The sequence below is a fragment of the Acipenser ruthenus genome, chromosome 6 (assembly GCF_902713425.1).
Source record: "Acipenser ruthenus chromosome 6, fAciRut3.2 maternal haplotype, whole genome shotgun sequence".
Lineage (NCBI taxonomy): Eukaryota > Metazoa > Chordata > Actinopteri > Acipenseriformes > Acipenseridae > Acipenser > Acipenser ruthenus.
In genome coordinates, this window is record NC_081194.1 from 61,610,268 (window position 1) to 61,629,223 (window position 18,956).

Sequence of the window (18,956 nt, forward strand, 5' to 3'; positions counted from 1 at the left end):
CATTATGAACCTGAAGGCTCAGATGGCCCAGGTCCTGGAGTTCCTGTCTCGACAAGCACCTGCGGCTCCAGTCACAGTCCCAGCTCAAATACCATCCCAACTACCGTACCCTCCCTCCCCCAGGGGAGATCAGGGTGAATGGGAAGAGGCATCCCAGCTGGCACAGGAGGACATGCTCTCTATAGCGGCCTCTTGGGACGCAGCCTCCTTCTCCTCTGGCATGGAGGTAGGAGGGGAGCCCGAACCTCCTGCCGAGGCAGAACCTAGCTTCGAGGTAGCCTCGGAAGCCAATGCTCCTCCATTGTCGGACTCAATGTCGGCAGTGATGGGGCGCGCTGCAGCATTTTTGCAGGTCCCCTGGACGCCAGCAGCAAAGCCACGTCGGTCCGTATTCCGGATGCAGGCGATGGCTCCTCGTCCTCAAAAATTCCCGGACTTCATGGAGGAGGTATGCTCCTCCCGGGATCATCTGGCCTCAGCTCCAAGTGTTTTGAAGCAGGCCACACAGCTTGCCTCCTTGGAAGGCGTGGAAAAGCTGGGCCTAACAGAGTTCCCCCCAGTAGACTCCACCATCGTGCCCTTAGTCAAGGCTCTGCCGGTGGGAGGATTAGCCAGAGACCCGGTGTGTCTGAACCTGCAATGCAGGGTGACAGAGACGCACCATAAGAGGGTGTATGCAGCGGAGGCACAGGTAACCTGTCTGGCAAACACAGTGGGTATACTGACGGCCTATATGGAAGGCATCCTGTGCGAGACACCGCTCCCTGAGCTGGTAGCCACTGAACTACGCCTCCTATCTAGCACGCTTCTACAGATCTCCGGTCTACAATGGCAAGCTCTTGGCCAGAGCCTGGCTTGCTTAGTTGTGGCTTGCAGACAGCTATGGCTGTCGCAAGCCAGAGTTCTCGATGCGGATAAGGTCACGCCGATATCACCAGGACATACATTTGGGCCAGCCGTGGAGGAGATCCTGCAGAGATCCCACTGGGAATACAAGGCGTCCTGGCAGGTGGCCGTGTTGCTCCCCCCCTGCACTCCTGCATGGGGTAGGTCATAAGAACATAAGAACATAAGAAAGTTTACAAACGAGAGGAGGCCATTTGACCCATATTGCTTTTTTGGTTGTTAGTAGCTTATTGATCCCAGAATCTCATCAAGCAGCATCTTAAAGGATCCCAGGGTGTCAGCTTCCCTGGGTCGAACCGCTGGGTTGGACTGTCACCAGGGCAGTTCCAGTTCCCATGGCTCCACTGGGTGACCTAAGGAATCGCCTACAGGGCACACAAGCAGCGAACAACCGGCCCCTCCCAACAGGCAGAGGAAACGCAGGACATGGCCAGCCCAAACACCAGCGTCCCAGGAGGCAGTTCCAGGGCCACCGTCCCAGGCCACCACTTCCTCCCAGTGCTGCGAGGTACACATGTGTTAATCCAGAAGGACAGCGGACGGTCTTCTTCCGTCAGAGTGGCGACTCCACCCTCAGGTGGTGGAGCGTATTTGGGAATGATTCGGGAAGGCGCAGGTCCATCTCTTCGCCTTGGCGGAGACAACACACTGCCTCCTGTGGTACTCCCTCCATCGCTTAGGCGGTCCACTCTGCGTCGACGCCCTACTGCAAGAATGGCCCAAAGCGTTTTTGTACGCTTTACCGCTGTCCAATATTTATACTGCGGCTAGCTGGGCTACACCGCATAACTTCTCCAGGTTCTACCACCTTCATGTGGTAGATCCTGCCCTGCCTTCGTTAGGCACGAGGGTCCTTGAGGGTGTAAGATCACACCGCTAACCCTAACCCCGCGAAGTCACATCGGTCACCCTCACGGGTTCGATGGAAAAAGAGACATGGCTTCCTCAGTACGACGGTTTTAATCCCTCGGTGGGTGGGACCGAGTGCATCATCCCAGGAAGGGGCCTACCAGCAGCTCTGATATAAAGAGCTCAGCAATACCTACTCAATGGGCAGGCATATCCCATACATAATGTCGCTGGTGGTTGTCTTTTCTTTCAGGGAACCAGGGTTACGGTAAGTAACCTAAAGTTCTGTGATCCACCTCACCAGAGAAGCATCTAGAAACGATTCTGTCTATGTGAAACAGGGACTGCACAGTGTATGCCATCTGGTTGCTGAGGTTAAAGTATCCTGTGTCAGCCATGTTCTTGATGATGGCCATGACACTGGACCAGCAGCATCAAGCTGGTGAAGACTGTGATTGTCAGTCCACTCCATCATGGCTAGGTCTGTCCGCTATATTGGACTAGTTCTTATGGTGCGGTAACACGTGTTTTTTTGTTTCTTCACAGATCACATCCCACTACATGTCTGCAAAGATCTTTGTTCCCATCATCAAGCCAATAGCCTCTTTTTACCTGCGGAATATTAGCAACTAATCTTGCCTTGAAGTGCCTAAACACAAGATCCACCCTGGCTAGTCTCCTGCTCACCTAATCAGATGTCTGACCAGTAGGGGACACCGAAGCACGTGAGTTGAATTTTACCCATCCAGTTTTCCTCCCTTACCCAAAAGAACGCAAAGGTGACAAATGGAGACACATCCTGCAGTCCATACAGGACTGCTTTAAAATTTGACATTAGAACAATGATTTGATTGTTTATGTGTAATATATCCCAAGGGAATGCCATCAATAACTAACATAAAGAGGCATGATGCCAACTAGTGACACCCCTCTACTACTGTCGAGGTGAAAAAAGGGAAGGGGAGTCATTTTGAAAACAAAGCAATGATGGGATGAAAGTCAGGATAGTTTAAATTATATTGGTTCTGAAAGGGTATTTAAACCACAATTGTCTCATTTTATTAATACACTTTGTAATTAATTACATAAAAAAATTATTATGGACGGTCAAAAACTTCAAATGTCATTTATTTTCTTTCTTTCCATTGTGATGATGTTACATTTGGTTTATTGAGGACATGGGGGCAAGATTTTGTTGACAATTTGACATCACAAGATAATTATCTCAGGATCTTGACATAATGGTGTGTTCTCAGTCAGTGTTTGCTCCATGTATCCTCCTGCTGCAGTTTTATGTTATAGTACAGTGTATATATGTTATCATGTGGTAGTGACTTCCCAGTACCTGGTACAACTCAACCAGTCACTTTCAGTAACGCTTTTTAAGTCTTCCAACGCCTCCAATTTAAAGCTGTGATAAAAGATGAGCTGGGGGCTCAGTGATTCGACCTTTAAGTATCCACATCACAAAAACTACCATTACAGTTGGCACTAATGAGAGGCCAGGGATTTGAGAGGCAGAGAGTCTAAACAATTGATGGGATTTATGTATCTTATGCGAACAACTGGGTGATTTTGTGCACTCACAGCAGACCTCCAGTAACTTGTAAGTAGACCCCCAGCAGCACTTCTCTTAATCAACCTTACAATGGCTACGCTGGTCTTCAGCTTTCTTTCAGGCCAGTCCACTGCTATATCAATAGATCCTATAACTATCCAATATAGAGCCCAAATACCTTTTTTAATGGGGGTAAGCAAAGGGTTAAACTGGAACAAACTTTAATTGTGGGTAGCTTTTAAAAGTGATTCAGGAAACAGATGGATAAAAAGCCACTAAGATGGTGTTAAGTTACAGATATTGTGTTTGTCGACATATTTTGTTAAGTGTGGAGACAGGTCGATGCTGTTGCCTAGTTTAGTTTATGCCTAGTAGATTTCAGCATCCAGTTAGTCGAATCGAGCAGCTAGCTCTAAAATACACACATTTTATAAGAAACAAATTAGAAAAACAGTTGAATGAGTAATAGTTGATGTGTAAAAGTTCACCATTTAAGATGAAAATAATATTAAATATAACGAGCTCTGTCAAAAAAAAAAACCTGACCCCTTCAAGGTATAAAATCTAAACAAGCGCGGCATTAGCCTTCATGACGTCTCAAGTGCAGATGCAGCAAGGGTTTCCATTGCATACAGCAGTGTGACAGACGACATGATTAAGAGTTTTTCCATTCCACCTCAGACAAGCTTTTTTTTTTTTTACAAGTGATCCTGTGGCTCCACTCAAGCAGTTTGATTGCATAGATAGTAAGTGATGCCACTGGAAAGGTATCTGCTGCTCACCCCAGCCTCAGGATCTAGGAATCCAAACCTGCTGTGGGAAAGTGAATTTAATGTGTTAATATTATTGCACATATGTTCTCTATGTTCACAAAATAATCTTGATAGCAGGTTCTAGTGACCAACTCCTCAAAACGGAATGCAAATATAGCTAGAGAAACAAGCACACCACATTTTAGGAAAATAGATGCTCTCAGAAACTATCAACACTGTCCTGAGGAAATAGGGTGGAGGATCATACAGTAGGCTGTAAAAATAAGCTGTAAAGTAAGTTGAAAAATGAGTTTAGGTCACAACGTGTGACAGGATGCGAGTGGTGCGGTGCAACAAACACAATGTCCAGACAGGATTCTCCCAAAATGTCTGTGTTTTATTTTAAAAGTCCCAAACAATAACAATCCGCCCTTCTACCGGCTATGGTATCGGGGAGAAACACGGCAGGTTTCAGTCCTGATAAACAAAAGAAAAACACTCCTCAACCACAATCCTCCATGCACGAAACTCTGCTCCTTCCTTCCAGGGATCGTGGTGAGTGCTTGGTGCTGTGCTGTGCTGTGCTGAGGGACGTGCTCTGGGGTTTGTGCTGGCTCCGTGGCTGCAGCTCCCGACTCTCACTCCTCTACAAAAGACACAAGACAGACAATAACAAACGCACATATGGAGGCTGTGTGGTCCAGTGGTTAAAGGGCCTGTAACTAGGAGGTCCCCGGTTCAAATCCCCTCAGCCACTGACTCATTGTTAAGTCACTTAACCTCCTTGTGCTCCGTCTTTTGGGTGAGATGTAATTGTGACTGCAGCTGATGCATAGTTCACACACCCTAGTCTCTGTAAGTCACCTTGGATAAAGGCGTCTGCTAAATAAACAAATAATAATAGTATACTCCGGCTGTGTTTTACTCAACGCAAGGTGGAGTACTGATGTAGGTGCTTCCCCTTTGTACCCAGAAACTCCTCCCTGCAATCAACCTGTCGCCATGGTTTCTCCACTAGAGGGCCGCCCCGCAGCTGATTGCGATAGAGTCCTTTCAGGTACATGCAACTACACACTCCCTATGGTCATCTTCTGGTTTCCGCCTACCGTCAAAGCGGTCCATCTAGGAGGAAGCCTACCACCAACCTTACACAGCGCCCTTTCTGGTCGGGAGGGAGATTTACAGTTCAAATCCTTTCTCTCTGTCACACAAGGTCACAGTGTTTAAGTTCATCCTGTCAGTGACTCAATTGGCATGAGATCTGCTGATTGGGCAGGCCAGTCCCTGATGTGCTCTTCAAACCAACTGCCAGAGCAATGATGTACTGCAGACAACACTGCGTACATTACCAGTATCTCACTCACACCCACTTTTAACATTTTCTAAGCAGGGCAGTGTATCTTTTGTCCTTGTATATTTATTATATATTCTGGCCTGTCCCACAACTCCATTTTTATTTGTTATATGTTTGCAATATTTAAAAGATGTATCTCCCTGTTGCAAGTCTGTTTCGATCCCAGTGTTAATGGTAGTAACTTGGTTTGTAGGTGCTTCTGTTTCCACCATTATTACACAAATCACTAATGTTTTACAATGACCAAGTCTTAAGACTCCTAAGAGTCTTATCACTATATGTGCCATTCCGTAGCCTGTCTTTGTTATAGGTTTCTATCCACAAAATCCTTTATAAGGATAGGAGGAAGATACCATGGAGGAAAGGTATTGCTAAAGAACAGTTTTAATGCCTTGCTGGTTTATCTTGAATCAGGCCCTGCCAAAAATAATTTTCTTATTTAGAAAAAGTTTATTTCAAAACTGTTTTTTCTTTTAATAAGAAACAAATATGTTCTTAAATATTAAAATGATGACTCATTTCTTACCTGACACCAACTAATACATTTTATTGAAGAAATTTGTGCTTTTTGCAATATTATTTAAAAAAACTGTCTTGAAATAATATACTTTATCTAATTAAGACAATTATTTTGGCAATGTGACTATGTAATGTATATATATATACAGTATATATATATATATATATATATATATATATATATATATATATATATATATATATATATATATATAAACTCAAATGCATGTAGTTACACTATTTTACAGCCTTTAAGTAAGTAAGTTCCCAATTCGCATTAGAAAAACCATGAACCCTTATACAGGAGGTTCATTTATTATAAATTGTGTGAGTCAGTCCCCCTACTAATCTGAATTTATACTTTAATTATCAGTCTTAATAAATGACCACCCCTTTCAATTTAATTTTTCAATGGATTACAAATCCCATGCTACTACAGCTGCACTGTTTCAATAAAACAAAAGGGGTTCTATTCAAGCTTCCCACAGCCAAGTGTCAGGAACACTCCAGCCATCAATATTATTCTCATCCTATTCTCCTCTTTTGTGCAGCTTATAATTACACCTGCTCCATGATGCGTGACCACAATTTACTGTATAAACTCATTAATGGAACTCTGAAGAGTCTTGTTCAAAACAAGGCAACAGCAATAGGATTGAGACTGTCTCCCTGGAAACATAAGACCAGAAACATTCTCCACCTGTTCCGAAAGTGAACACAGAAACCCTTGATTGCCATGTGTGCCGCACATCCTTTTGTCATCAGTTGCTGTATTAATTTGGAAAGCCCTACAATTTGCTCTGATGCCCTTCAGCAAACAGCTGTTAGATACAGGTTGTAAACTAAATAAAGCACACGAAAGCAGGCAGTTCTGTCACAACATTTGTGTATTGGTTTGATTTGTTTTAGTATTATCAAAGACTTTGTTTTAATTAAGCTAAATAAATCATACATTTTATCTAATATGAATTACCGTTAATTAATAGGTCTTACATTTTCCTGTTTTTAAGTTTATGCTTTTCATAAAAAATGATGAATAGGTTGAATACCTCAAACTATCCAAAACAATGAAATACACATTACCATGTGTGTCTTACATTTAGGAACATTCATATTAGGTAAGATTTATTAGAATCATTCTGTTAGCTGTATTTCCTTTAATCAAGTGATTCGATTTAGTATTTATCAGATATGGCATTTATCTGTTTAAGAAGTACAGCTGCCTAATCAAAAGGGAATCATTGTGGCTTATGCTTTTTTGACCGATTCAGATTTTATTGCTGATGTGTTTATTTTCAAAAGGTTTTCTTTACGTTGTGCTACGGGGGTGGGGGACAGTAAATCGTAGCGCCGGTGTCATGCGAAAATTGGTCCCCCTGTACTATTTTTCATAGATCACCCCATGAAAAGTGGTCACCGCTGGTAATTGTAGAGCCTCGAGGTATTGTTGTTGTTCACATTAAACTTTAAATAACAAGTATACCGTAAAACTGGCCTCCGGCGTTTATTTACAATATTTGCCAGCAGCAGACCCGGCGCGTATTTGAGACGGGCTTTTATATTAGATCTCTAGCTTCACATGCTTCATGCGGTCATTGAGAAGCCGCTACACACCTTGTGGCAACATCGAAACTCAATTTAATCATTCCAGCAACTTTGTTAAAAGGTTGTGTGTTAGTGGGAACTAAAGTTTTGTTTTATAACAAAATTGAATTGTATTGTACACCCTCAAGTATAAAGCGAAAGTATTACGGTCTTTATATATGCACTGGTTAACAAGGATACGGTATGCAAAACATTGGAAAATGAACAAGAAGTACGGATTTGTATTTAAAAACGGATTTAGATTTACCATTGTTAATAATAATAATAATAATAATAATAATAATAATAATAATAATAATAATAATAATTAATAAAACGCGTTAAAATACACCAAGAGGTTTGTATCGGGCCTACTTTCAGCACGCTTAAAATTATCAAAACTTTTAATAACTGCAGTAAAAAACATATGCATTACACGTAGACCTACCTTAAATTACATGTTATGGTTATTATTTATTAATCCTGAGAGTCACTTTCATCGCTGTCACTTACTAACAGTTCATTACGCTCAAGCTCCTCAGCTTTAATGGCAATGACAGAGACACGGCGTTCATTTACAATATTTGCCAGCTGACCCCACGCGTATAGAGACACGCAATTATTTGAGACCCGGTGTAGCATCAAATTCAGTTCCCCGTGAAATTCAGTGCCCCCGTTTGTTGTGCGCATGCGCTAAACAACCTTTCGCCTGTCACAGCACGCGCCCTGCTCATTTAATCAAAGCGGTTCCCGGCGATTTTGAATCTTCCGCGGATATTCGCTGAGCTTGTCATTCATGTTAAGCTTCGGCGAACTCCATACACTTTTAATGATTAAGCAAAGATAAACCACTTAACATAAAACATAATGCCTTTTTAAGTTGAAATGTAATACCGACGTTTTCTAAATAAACAGCACCTATAAACACTGTATTGCCTATAATGTGACTGTTATATTCAGAAAACAAGGGAAACCCTATTTCACGGGGAACTGAATTATATACTACACCGGTCATTATTTTTAAATTTTACGGTACTATAAGTACATAGTAATATTTGACATAGCTGTTATATTGCATTACTTTATCCGTATAAATTCTGCATTAAAATTACTAACATTTTATTTTTTATTTATTTTTTTATAACATTGTGGGGCGAGGGGGATTGGTAACGACACAAAGGTACCTATCGATTGTATTACCTTTTTTGTTGTAGAAGCAGCTATTAACTGAACCTTATGTAAGCACACGCTCGGTCTCTTTCATTTTGTGATAATCCTGTATTACAAAATGCATCAAGTAGCCGATTACATTTACCTGTTAAACCATCTTTCTGTTTCAGGCCTTTTTAATGTTTTAAACTCAAATATATAGTTGTACTATTTATTTATTTATTTATTTATTTATTTTCAATATGCGTGCTTAAAATGTAATTCATCCTGCAAAAGTATAGATTTCATTCAATCTATGAAGAATAGACTGGGGGAACCATTTTTCATAGGCTGGTCTATGAAAAATAGTCCCGGAGGACCATTTTCCAGGGGGGCGGGGCTAAGACCGCTAAACACTTTTGAATAGGTGAAGAAGAACACATATACATCTGTGACGTGTTTAATCAAGTTTACAAATATAGTCAGATTAACTTGTTGTGCTCTATAACAGAATATACAGGCTTTATATGCTGTATATTCTCAAAAAGGAAATTCTTTGCAAAAAAAAAAACTTAGTTAAATTCATCAGTTAGGGTTGATATTAAAAGGACAAAAGTAGGGAAATGCGATGTTATGGTTTTTAATTTCTTAACTTCACAATACACAAAGCAGAAAATAATGAATAGTAAACTGTATATAAACAATGAAAACATGGGTACCTTTTAAAAAAATCTCATGAGTTAAAGCTTTGTGAATAGGAGTCTATATCCACACGCACACGCACACATATATACAGGGGTGTAGTGCGGGTGGGTCGCGGGGGAGCGCCGCTCCCGCACTTCTCGGGCACGGACAGCACCTCTTCCGTACTTCACGTGTATAATATTGAACTGTTTTGCTCCTATATGGAGATAGATATGCATGTGTATAACCCATACAAATAAGCAAAGAATACAATAACCGAAAGAAACCCTTGACAGATAAATAATGAAAAAAAAAGATGTGGCGGGAAGCTGTATTAACACTGTGCTGAGGTGGTTTTACAATTAGATGTAATAATTGGACCAGTTCTTATTTTTAGACCCATATATAAGAAATAACGTTGATAAAATAAGCTACATATTTAGTTAAAAGATAAAACTCAATCGCGGCCTTACACATCTTTTTTTTTGCAAACGGACGCACTTCTGTTTCAAAACCTCGGTTTCATTCACTCCTAAGCGGCTGCAATAGTGAGACGAGCTGATTGTGGACCAAACCATTCAATATACGACTCGAGAAGGTGGAGTGGGGGATTGTTACGCATAGTACAGTATTATTAATGATAATAATAATAATAATAATAATAATAATAATAATAATAATAATAATAATAATAATAATAATAATAATAATGACAGCATTTTAATCATGTGTGTATTAGTGTATGAAACTGGTTGTGAAAATATGTACAGTATAAGTTTATTTATTTATAATATCTGTAATTCTAGTTGCTTTACAATCACACCTCAATACCTGATTGTCTGAATTTGTAATGAATTGGAAAACTTGTTAGCCCTTTCAAATACTGTAAGTATTAGTGATAAACTGCGGTTCTGTTGAGTGGCGTGGTAGGGTTGAGAAAGCAGAGAAGGGGGGGGGGGGTAGCGACCCCTCACTTCTAAATATAGAACTACACCACTATATATATATATATATATATATATATATATATATATATATATATATATATATATGTGTGTGTGTGTGTGTGTGTATAGGTCCCCAGCCTTCCCAATCTAAAGATTCGTTTCCCTCTGTGGGCTCAATGACTGCTTTTATAGGTTTGAAAGGTATATTTCAACTTTAAAGAGTTCAGACAGATTTCTGACGTCACTTTTCCTTGGGGACACGAATAGGGTATCTATTATTGTAAAGCTAATGCAGTCCAGTGAAAGTGAAGAGGCAGGAATCATGCAAAGCACTTTTCTGTTTATGTCTGGCTTCTCAAAGTTTTAATCAAAAGTTTAAATTATGCTGTGCACATCGGTATGGGGAAAATGTACGTCACTGATTAAAAACCACCTGGAATGAAAATGTAAGATTGCATTTATTAAATATGATACTGTAGCGTGCACGGGGGAAGGCAGCAGCAGGACTGGTAGGTGACGTAATCACACACAAAGACATAAGCCCGATATACGCTCCTTGCAAGGGAGCCGCTTCTTTTTGTACAGCGGTATCGGCGCTATGCTTTAGTGCGAGAGGTCCTGGGTTCGCGCCCGCCCTCCGCCTGTGTGTGGATTGCCTCGCCTTGTGTAATGCGACTGCCTGCGGGAACCAAGATCGCTACAATACTTATCATAGACATTAACTCATACTTGTCAACATTTGGAAAGAGCACAGCGTGTGGTTTTCACTCACTAACTCTACTGTGCAGAATTAATGATTTTTTTTTTTCTATGGGTAAATATCGGGACTTTCTTCCAATGCATCGGGACGTGAGACATTTGTTTGGAAATCGGGACTGTCCCGACCATATAGGGGCTGTTGGCAGCAGTGTGCAGTAGTGGTTAGGGCTCCGGACTTGACCGGGGGTTCAATCCCAGGTGGGGGACACTGCCGCTGTACCCTTGAGCAAGGTACTTTACCTAGATTGCTTCAGTAAAAACCCAACTGTATAAATGGATAATTGTATGTAAAAAATAATGTGATATCTTGTAACAATTGTAAGTCGCCCTGGATAAGGACGTCTGCTAATAAATAATAATAATATATGTGAACCATATGTTTGAGATGTAGTAATTGTTAGCACATGGTCCTTAATCTGTAGCATTTGTTGTTTTATATATTATATACACACCCAGATTACTGGTCCAGATCTCTGTGAACTGTTAGTCCAGACGACCTCCACTTGCGCTCAAGCTTGCGGCAGGCTGATTTAAGCACTTGAAGTTCGAGGGTGTGCCATGGGCAGCTTCGATCTTTCTTGACGGTTCTGGTTGTAAGCGGGGCAACAGTGTTGATGATATGAGTAAGGGTGGCCTTATCATAGTATTGAGACAGCACTAACCTGAGTAGTGAATGATGTTCTGCTGTCCTCTGACTTGGGCTCACCTTCGGTTCTTGTTTTACTTGATTTAAGTGCAGCTTTTGACACCATTGATCACTCTCTTTTAATTGATCGTCTTGAACATTTGGTGGGATTGTCAGGTACTGTCTTGTCTTGGTTCCTGTCCTATCTCTCAAACAGATTTCAGTTTATAAAAATTGAAGAGGAGACCTCCTTTTTATCAGAGGTTACTTGTGGGGTCCCTCAGGGTTCAATTCTTGGCCCAATTTTATTTTCTCTTATACGTTACCCTTGGGTGACGTTATTCGTAGACATGGAGTTAGTTTCCACTGTTATGCTGATGATACTCAGCTTTACTTGTCCCTCAAACAGGACTATGTATCTGCTGCTAACATTTTGAATACCTGTCTTGCTGACAGTTTAATAACTTTTTAATGTTAAATTCAGACAAAACAGAAGTGATGATACTGGGGCCTCAGAGAAGACACACATTTGATTGATGTTTTATCTGATGGACTCTGTACAGATTTTAGGGCAGAAGTAAAAAACCTAGGTGTTATATTTGATACAGAACTTTCTTTCGAAGCACAGATTAAAAATGTCACAAAAATTTCCTTTTTCATTTAAGAAATATTGCAAGACTGAAAGGTATTCTTTCCAGGCAGAATGCAGAGAGATTAATGCATGTTTTTATATCCTCTAGGATTGACTATTGCAATGGTCTTTTCATTGGGACTAACCACAACATTATTTCTCACCTTCAACTTGTACAAAATGCTGCAGCTAGAACTTTAACTCGGGTCAAGAGGCGAGAGCATATCACCCCGGTGCTGGCATCTTTGCATTGGCTACCGGTTAGTTTCAGAATAGATTTTAAGGTGTTGCTGCTAACTAATAAGGCTTTAAATTGTCTTGCACCTTCATACCTTAAAGATCTTTTGGAACCCTATGTCCCCAGTCACCCACTCCAATCACTGGATGCTGGCCTACTGTCTGTACCTATTATTCAGAAAAAAAACTTCAGGTGGTAGATCTTTTAGTTATATGGCACCTAAATTATGTAACAAATTACCCATCACAATTAGAGAAGCCCCTTCAGTCAATGTCTTCAAGTCTAGACTAAAAACCCATTTCTATAGCCTGGCAATTTCATCCAGATGAACCGCTATCCTCTTGCCCCCATATTGTTCCCACTGTTTATTTATTTATTTAGTTTTTATCTAGATTAAAGTCACATTTTTATAATACAGTTTATATAGTCTGTTTTGTTTTTATTGTTTTTTTTTTTTTTAAATGCTTACTGTTGTTCAGTAATATGTATTGTTTTTGCCTTTGTAAAGCACTTTGTGGCGACCTGTTGCAAAAGGGGCTATATAAAAATAAAATTGAATTGAATTATTATTAAAGCTCAAAAAACAGGAAGGATAGGAAGGTGCCACAAAAATAGAAATTAACAAAAACAATTGAAAGTGTACATAGTTCTTTTTTGACCTTTAACAATTAAAAGGGAGTGACTTTCTGATGTAAACAAGGTGCATTTGAGAACCAAAGGAACAAGAACATTAAAAGAAAATACATGCTGTACAACATGTATTTCAGCCCTTGTGCACATGTAAGAAAAAATAGATTTCACTTGAAACTAAATATATATTTTACCCTGACTTTATTTGACTGGATACTTGCATCAAGTTTCACAGACCCTATGTCCTGACTTGTCAAAAATAAATAAATAAATAAATAAATAAATAAATAAATAAATAAATTAAATGTACCTAATTTTGCTTGGCAGGTGCTGTTTTGTTCACTCTCAAGTATTGGCATCTCTGGGTTTGTGAAACCAGCAGCTAAAGTTCACTTATTATTTGTTATACATTCTAATTTCAGGTGTAATCTGAATCTTAACTTCATTCAATTTGGGTTCCTGAGCAAAAAATCAAATGCGGCCGTGGATACCAGATTCTTGCCACTTTTCAGCTTTTTTACTTCTCACTTTCCTCTCTAAATATTATAATGAAATCATTGAGAAAACACAAACACTAATGTCGCTGAAGGACATGTAATTAGTAACAGACCTGATTTAAGTGTAACAGTCGATTTGAACATTATCAAGCAATATTATGACTGTAATTTAATGCATGTTCAAAAAATGGTAAAGCCCAGTGATGTATGGTAAAGCATACTAAAAGCATAACCATGTGAAAACAGCTAAATTACAAGGCAAATTCACTGTGGTAAACTTTTGTAAGGGTGTTCTCATGACTGGACTAAGAAAGTTGTGGGGGGTCACCTGGTAAAGGCACAGCTGTGTGGGGTGCTGATAAACTATAAATACAAGTATGTGGCCAACATCTTTGAACCTGAAATTCAAAGAAAAAGGCAAGTGTGAATAAAACAAACAAACAAAAATCAAACCTTTATTTATTTTGAAAAGTTACACCGGTGGTGGCTACCAATTTAAAGGATTTACCACTTACCTTTTTAGTAAATGTATTTTCTTGCCTGCCTAATATACAATACTTACTGTGTATTGTTTAATTCTGTATTGCTGTTTCTGCTTAGTACCAGTCTTAGTAACTCATGCAAAATGTAATTCTGTTCAGCGATTTTCCACTTCCATTGTATTTTAAGGTTTACACATTACACATTTCAACGTTTGTAATGGTCATTCTTGTTTATTTGCACATAACTTTCTTTAAAACATGCTTTTGTTTCACTGGTTAAAAAAATAAATAAAAGCAAAGCACCTTCAGTACAGTGTCTATTATCCTCGTGCACCCCCGATACAGGATACAATACAAAACAAAACACATTCCATAGGCACCATGCGGTCTCAAGAGGTTCCTTTGGGTTCTATCCCTCCAGTAACATATTGTGCTTATTACAGGCAGACCACATATTAGTAGGGATTACGATTGATTCTACAGGATACGTGCCTCTGAACAGCTTATTAAAAAACTCAAATATAAGCAATGGTGTAAATGTATTTTAAATATTTAAACATAAGCTAAATTTTATAGATTATAATTTTGTCTTAAACATTATCAGAAACATGCCAGTCCCACAGGCGTCTGTGTTTCACAAAACGTGTGCAACAAGAGAGACCTTTAGATTGTTTTTTTCTTAAACTTTAAGAATAACTGTTTTAAATGTTTAAAACATATTTTACATGTTTGTATTGAATCAGAAAACCCATTATGAGAAGCTCTCTAAATATGGTGTCGTTGCTAGCTCTTACCTTAACACTACACCTTATAGCCTATGTATTGAGACTACATAAGCATGTAAAAGTAGCCTTGCTACTGTTTAAATCAAACACTAAGGCTAACACCTGTAACCCAGTTTGTTGTATGCTTGGAGCCACATACAGTAATCTCTTTCATTACATTTTACAGTTTTAGTTTCAGAGGAAAAGCAAGACTGTAAAGCACAAACAGGTAATCCCAAAAGTGAAATTTCTTCCCAGTATTTGTTAGTTTATTTTGATGAAGTAAGAAAACCTTCTCTACTCTTGTGCTACAATCTGCTTACAGTCTTTTTAACTGTAAGCTCTTTAAAAAAGTCTGAATTGTTTCAAGGACGCAAACCACAAACTTGAAAAAACAAATGTTATGACATGCACAGTACTTTATAAACAGCATTACCTTTTTTTCTCAAAAGAAAAAACATGGAAGAAAAAGTATTACTTAAGGTTATTATTATTATTTAGTCATTTAGCTGACACTTTTATCCAAAGTAACTTACAGAGATTAGGGGGTGAACTATGCTTACAACAGGACCTCAGTTTGACATCTCATCCGAAGACGGAGCACAAGGTGGTTAAGTGACTTGCTCAGGGTCACACACAGTGAGTCAGTGGCTGAGCTGGGATTTAAACTGGGAACCTCCTGGTAACAAGCCCCTTTCTCTAACCACTGGACCACCAAGATAACCAATTTAAACATTCAACTTTGCAAAGGGAATAATAACATGTAGATATGTATAAACCGTAAATGTGCTATATGTTACACAGCATAGGCTTACTGTATTTATTATAATGACACATTAATACTATATTTAGAAGTAGTATGAAAATCTGTAAATCATTGCAAGTGTTGTAGGAGAAAATGCATCTTCAAATAGAATGTACAGTTCAATATCCTTGCTAAGGCCCCGCAGTATTGTAAGTCTCTCACCATGCAGCATTGCACAATATCAAAAGAACGACAAAACACATCAATGAACATCACATCATTAGGGTGCATGATGGCAAATTCCTAGCAGGAACACATAAAGTTATTACTGTTGCAAAGTCTGGTTTCTATGGAAAAGGGCAAGCACAGACTTAAGCCTATTTTTAGTGAGAGGATGTCATGCATAGCTATAACAAGTCAATGTGCCTGTCAATTATAATTACTTTCAAACTTCAGGATTCAAACTGAGGTTGGTTAACCGTGGGTCTGTGCTAATTTCATATCTGTAATGGTACCCTTCCATGTGATCTCGGCACGCATCTCGGATGTTATAAATCCACTTCTTTATTCCTTTTCTATTCAGGTACAAAACCAGGAGGAAAATCACTCCGATCAGTGCCAGCACAATTCCCAGAAAGACATAAGAAGTTTGCAAAACGCTTTTCATGTCTTTACAGAAAGGGCAGTGCAGCTCCGAGATGTTCACTTCAAGGAGCCGTGTGTCCCTCAAGCTGTCTGGGAAAGCGCAGGACAGTTCTCCTTTGTCCAACACAGCGTCCGATCTCCCAAGCCAAACGAGGAGATCTTCAATATTACAATCACAAACCCAAGCATTATCCGCCAGCTGGATAGAGATGTCTGGTTGGAGGTCAAAGTCATCCAGGGTGGCATTTGAGAGTTCTTTCAGGGAGTTCTCTCTCATGTCCAAACTCTTAAGTCTTAGATTTTTAAAAGTCCCATTTTTCAAGTTAACAATGGAATTGTTTCTTAAGGCAAGTGTCTTCAGATTTGGTAAGCTTGTAAACATATCCTCAGGGAGATACATCAGACCATTACCTGATAATTCCAACCTCACCAGGTTTACTAGAGTCTCGTTCCGAACCAAAGCTGATATTTCCTCTATGAAGGAGTTATTGAATAGGGTGCTGCTTAGATTTAATTCTTGCAATACGTTGTTGGTACTGAAACCTTTGGGACTGAATTTGTAAATCCTGTTATTGCTCAGATCAAGTTGTTTCAGGCTTGGCATTTTGGTGAAGACAAACGGGTCAATGACCTCTATCTTATTTCTACTTAGGTTCAGGTTAGTTAGCTGGTCCAGGGACTGTGGGAATGCATCATGTTTGAGGTGAGGGATGTCATTCCCCGTTATAAAGAGAGTCTTGACATTTAAAGGTAACGGTTGGGGAATAGCATTCAAGTCCTTGTTGACGCATTTCACAATTACAGTTCTGCCAAGCCCAGAACACTCACAGTTTTGAGGGCAAGTTGTTGCCTGTGCAAACACCAAAACATGGACAAAAATAACTAAACCAGTTTGGAAATGATTTAGTTTCTTATGATAAGGCGGCCTGGTTTTAATATAAAATAAAGGACCGGCAACTAACATTTTCTTTAGTTGCTTAACACAACCCCGTTTTCACAAGAGAGATCCTAAAGTAAGAGAGATCCGATATTAAAGTTTTTGAAATAAATACATCAACAGATGACAGATAGATCAATGGGAGTAATATGTGTTGGAACGCCTTCTTTCCCAAATTAGATTTTACAAGAAGAACTAAAAAATGTCTTGGAAAAAAAAATGTCGCTGGCGTAAGTTTTTCTTCTGTTTTTCTATATTAATTACACATATAAAATAAAGTAATCTTTCAACGTGATCAAATGATCCCACTTCTCAAATTTGCCGTAAAACTTTCTTCTGTTCCAACTCATCCCCCAGATGTACAATTAAAACATACATGTACATCAGTGATATAAATAAACAATTAAAAGTCGTTTAAAGAAATAAGCACGCTCACAAATATGCGTCTGATCCAAATCCTCTCTTCTCAGGAAGCGTTCTGAGTAAGGTGAGTTTCTCTGGCGGTCTCCAGTTACAATGCTTCTTTGATCTCGAGTCCTAGCTTCCCATCGTAATATATTTTTCAGGAAAAATCTCTGAAACTCTGCAAAAAAACAAACAAACAACAACACCAGATTTAAACGCTTCTACTGTTTAACCATATCTGACAAAGCGTGAGTAAATGAGCATATGTTTTGTAAAGTTCATAAAGCGTGCTATCTGTTTTACGTTTTCCACAGAACTCCCTTTTTTTCGATAAATGCCTCTCACTCCTCAGTTTAGTTGGAAATGAGTCTGCCTATGGAGAGCCCCACGGTAAATTACTCTCTGGGATATACCACTTCTCCGGAAAGGGGGTGTTTAAAAACGCTTTGTAAATCAAACCGTTTGGGAGAATTTCACAACTGCTTTTATTCTATGGAATTGTATCCATCATACAATACCAATGGCTCTCCTTATTGTAACTGTAACGTTATCAATTGAGTTTTATTTCAAATTATATTACAGTACCGTAGAAAATAATAAAAATAAGTTTTGAATGTTCTTAAATGTACCAACCGTTTTAGAACTTGTGATTCAAATGGTTCTGTTTGAAAAGGCTATTTGCACCACAGTTGTGCAAATTACAAGCAAGCACTTCCTCCTATGTTTACTATGAATGATCAATTATCTTGGAGTAATAACTGTTAAAAATGAAAGGCTAAGGATAGAGACAGAACTAGTGTGTGCTAAGTGAGTGGTGTTGTAAATTGTAAGGGATCATACACCATTTACAACACTGCTGTGTATGTTGGGACTATTTTATTATTATTACATATAAATAATGCATGTTTACACACTGCATTGGAATAAACATGGCTCTAATTCTTGTCCTCAAACCTTATTTTCATATTGTCTGTGCTTTGAGCTGGATTCCGGGGCTGCTCCTCTGATCTGAGCTATGTTCCTGCATAATCTTTATTGAATAAATCAAACTAGACTCATACAAAAACATTATTTAAGGATGTAGTGAAAATGTATAACTGAAAAATATTTGCATTTCCCAATGCAATCTGACCAAGAGCACAAGATATTAGTATTATTTACATTTTATTGGAAATCAGATACCATTATCTTGCCCAAGCCCTTCAGATTACTGAAATGTACATAAAATATATAATACTGGCTACTGTTCTGCACTAGTATGTTGTTGACTGCTTTAAACAGCAGTATAGAACAGTT

The 18,956-nt window shown here is 39.1% G+C and overlaps 2 protein-coding genes across 2 annotated transcripts in view; one reads left to right on the forward strand and one right to left on the reverse strand.

The window, feature by feature from the left end:
- The first annotated feature begins 2,331 nt into the window (after positions 1-2,331).
- Positions 2,332-18,956, forward strand: part of LOC117410642 (inhibitor of Bruton tyrosine kinase-like) — a 52,232-nt gene continuing 35,607 nt past the window's right edge. The window contains exon 1 of the mRNA XM_059025638.1: positions 2,332-2,480. The gene's annotated coding sequence lies outside the window, so the exon portion shown is untranslated. The remainder of the gene's footprint in view (positions 2,481-18,956) is intronic.
- LOC117410947 (trophoblast glycoprotein-like) lies at positions 14,125-18,034 on the reverse strand. The gene is made up of 2 exons (XM_059025636.1): positions 17,964-18,034; positions 14,125-17,838 (listed from the first exon to the last, which is right to left on the reverse strand). The coding sequence occupies exon 2, from the start codon at positions 17,280-17,282 to the stop codon at positions 16,119-16,121; it is 1,164 nt and encodes a 387-aa protein (XP_058881619.1). The 5' UTR covers positions 17,283-17,838; positions 17,964-18,034; the 3' UTR covers positions 14,125-16,118.

Excerpts from the sequence above, each read along its gene's own strand:
- LOC117410947 (XM_059025636.1), bottom strand. The coding sequence starts at position 17,282 with ATGTTAGTTGCCGGTCCTTTATTTTATATTAAAACCAGGCCGCCTTAT.